General features: G+C 42.0%; 1 protein-coding gene across 1 annotated transcript; it reads left to right on the plus strand.

Moving 5' to 3' along the window:
• The first annotated feature begins 691 nt into the window (after positions 1 to 691).
• Positions 692 to 1,636, plus strand: LOC129554179 (olfactory receptor 52K2-like). The gene has a single exon (XM_055422792.2). The coding sequence runs from the start codon at positions 692 to 694 to the stop codon at positions 1,634 to 1,636; it is 945 nt and encodes a 314-aa protein (XP_055278767.2).

Here is a 1,636-nt window from a genome sequence, read left to right on the forward strand (position 1 = left end):
AATATGGTCACTCTACAAAAACACATAAATACATATATATATAAATTTTTAATACTAAATTATTATCTATTGAGGTATTTTTGACTCTACCTTTGTCCTTCAAAATATCAGTTATTCCTCCAGAAAACCATAATATTTTTCAGATATAAGATGAGCAAATTTCCTAGGTTTTTGGTCAAAATCAAAAACATTCCAGAGAAAAATTCTAAAGCACCAAGGCCAATCTCAATAATTGAGGACCTTTGGATGATTAAATTCAACTTCTTGAGTGAAAACCATGCTTTCTAGCTCATCCACATCCCCACCTCATGCCTGTAATGAATATATTGCATCTCCTTTCATGTCCTATTCTCTGGGGGGAGAAAATACAAACTCTCCTACAGGTTTATATACATTGAATATTAAACAGGATCAGGTCAACAGGAGAATTTACCCAACAGTGTTGATATGTTTTTACTGAGAATTTTTCCCTGAAACTGCTTCTCCCTCCTGCAGAGAAAGTAACTGAGAAGTATCTCCCTCCTTAACTCCATTAGCTGCAATATTTATTTGTTCACTTGTTGGTAAATTTTGGTTATCACCATAAACTACTATAGTTCCCAGCATTTTAGCTTCAAATGATGCAGTGATTTCAAAATGTCCCTCTTTTCTTTCTCTCTAGAAAACGGACCTTGAGCAGGTCTGGAGAGGGATGTCCTCTTGCAACAACTCCATCCCTCAGCCCTTGATATTTGTCCTGGCTGGAATTCCGGGCCTGGAATCTTCCCATGGCTGGTTCTCTGTGCCTTTTTTCTTGGTATTTGTTGCTGCTGTCACTGGCAATGTCACCATTTTATGTATCATCAGGGTGGAGAAGAGTCTTCACGAGCCCATGTTTCTCCTCTTGGCCATGCTGTCAGCTGTTGACCTGTCTCTTGTCAGTGTCACTGTGCCCCGCATGCTGGGTATCTTCTGGATGAATGCTAAGGAAATCAGCTTTAATGCCTGCCTCACACAGATGTTTTTCATCCCATTATTTTATGTCATGGAGTCTGGGGTCCTTCTGGCTATGGCTTTTGACAGATTTGTGGCTATCTGGCACCCTCTGAGATATACAACTGTCCTTAGTAACAACCTGCTTGTGAAGATGGCACTGGCTGTCCTGGCAAGGGCAGTGGCAGTGCTGACCCCAGCACCCATCCTGGTGAAAAGACTGGAAAGCTTCCAAACTCACATCATTGCGTACTCATACTGTGCCTACATGGCTGTGGTGCAAATAGCCTGTGGAGACGTCGCTGATCACATTGTCTATGGCCTTATGGTTATTGTAGCATCTGTGGGATTTGATCTGTTTTTTATCATTCTGTCATATGGGCTGATCCTTCATGCTGTCTTTCGGATACCCTCTTGGGAGGCACGGGGCAAAGCTTTTAGCACATGTGGCTCTCATCTTTGTGTCATTTCTCTCTTTTATTCTCCTGTTATCTTTTCTGTCTTGGCCCAGATTTTAGGCTATCGTATGGCTCCCCACCTACAGATTATCATTGACAATCTCTACTTCTTGGTGCCTCCCATGATCAACCCTTTGATTTATGGGGCTCGGACCAAGCAAATGAGGGAGCGGGTGCTACGAATCTTCCATTGTCAAGGAGATTGA

The sequence above is a fragment of the Moschus berezovskii genome, chromosome 14 (assembly GCF_049115385.1).
Source record: "Moschus berezovskii isolate FMDL1 chromosome 14, NW_MosBer_1.0, whole genome shotgun sequence".
NCBI classification, from domain to species: domain Eukaryota; kingdom Metazoa; phylum Chordata; class Mammalia; order Artiodactyla; family Moschidae; genus Moschus; species Moschus berezovskii.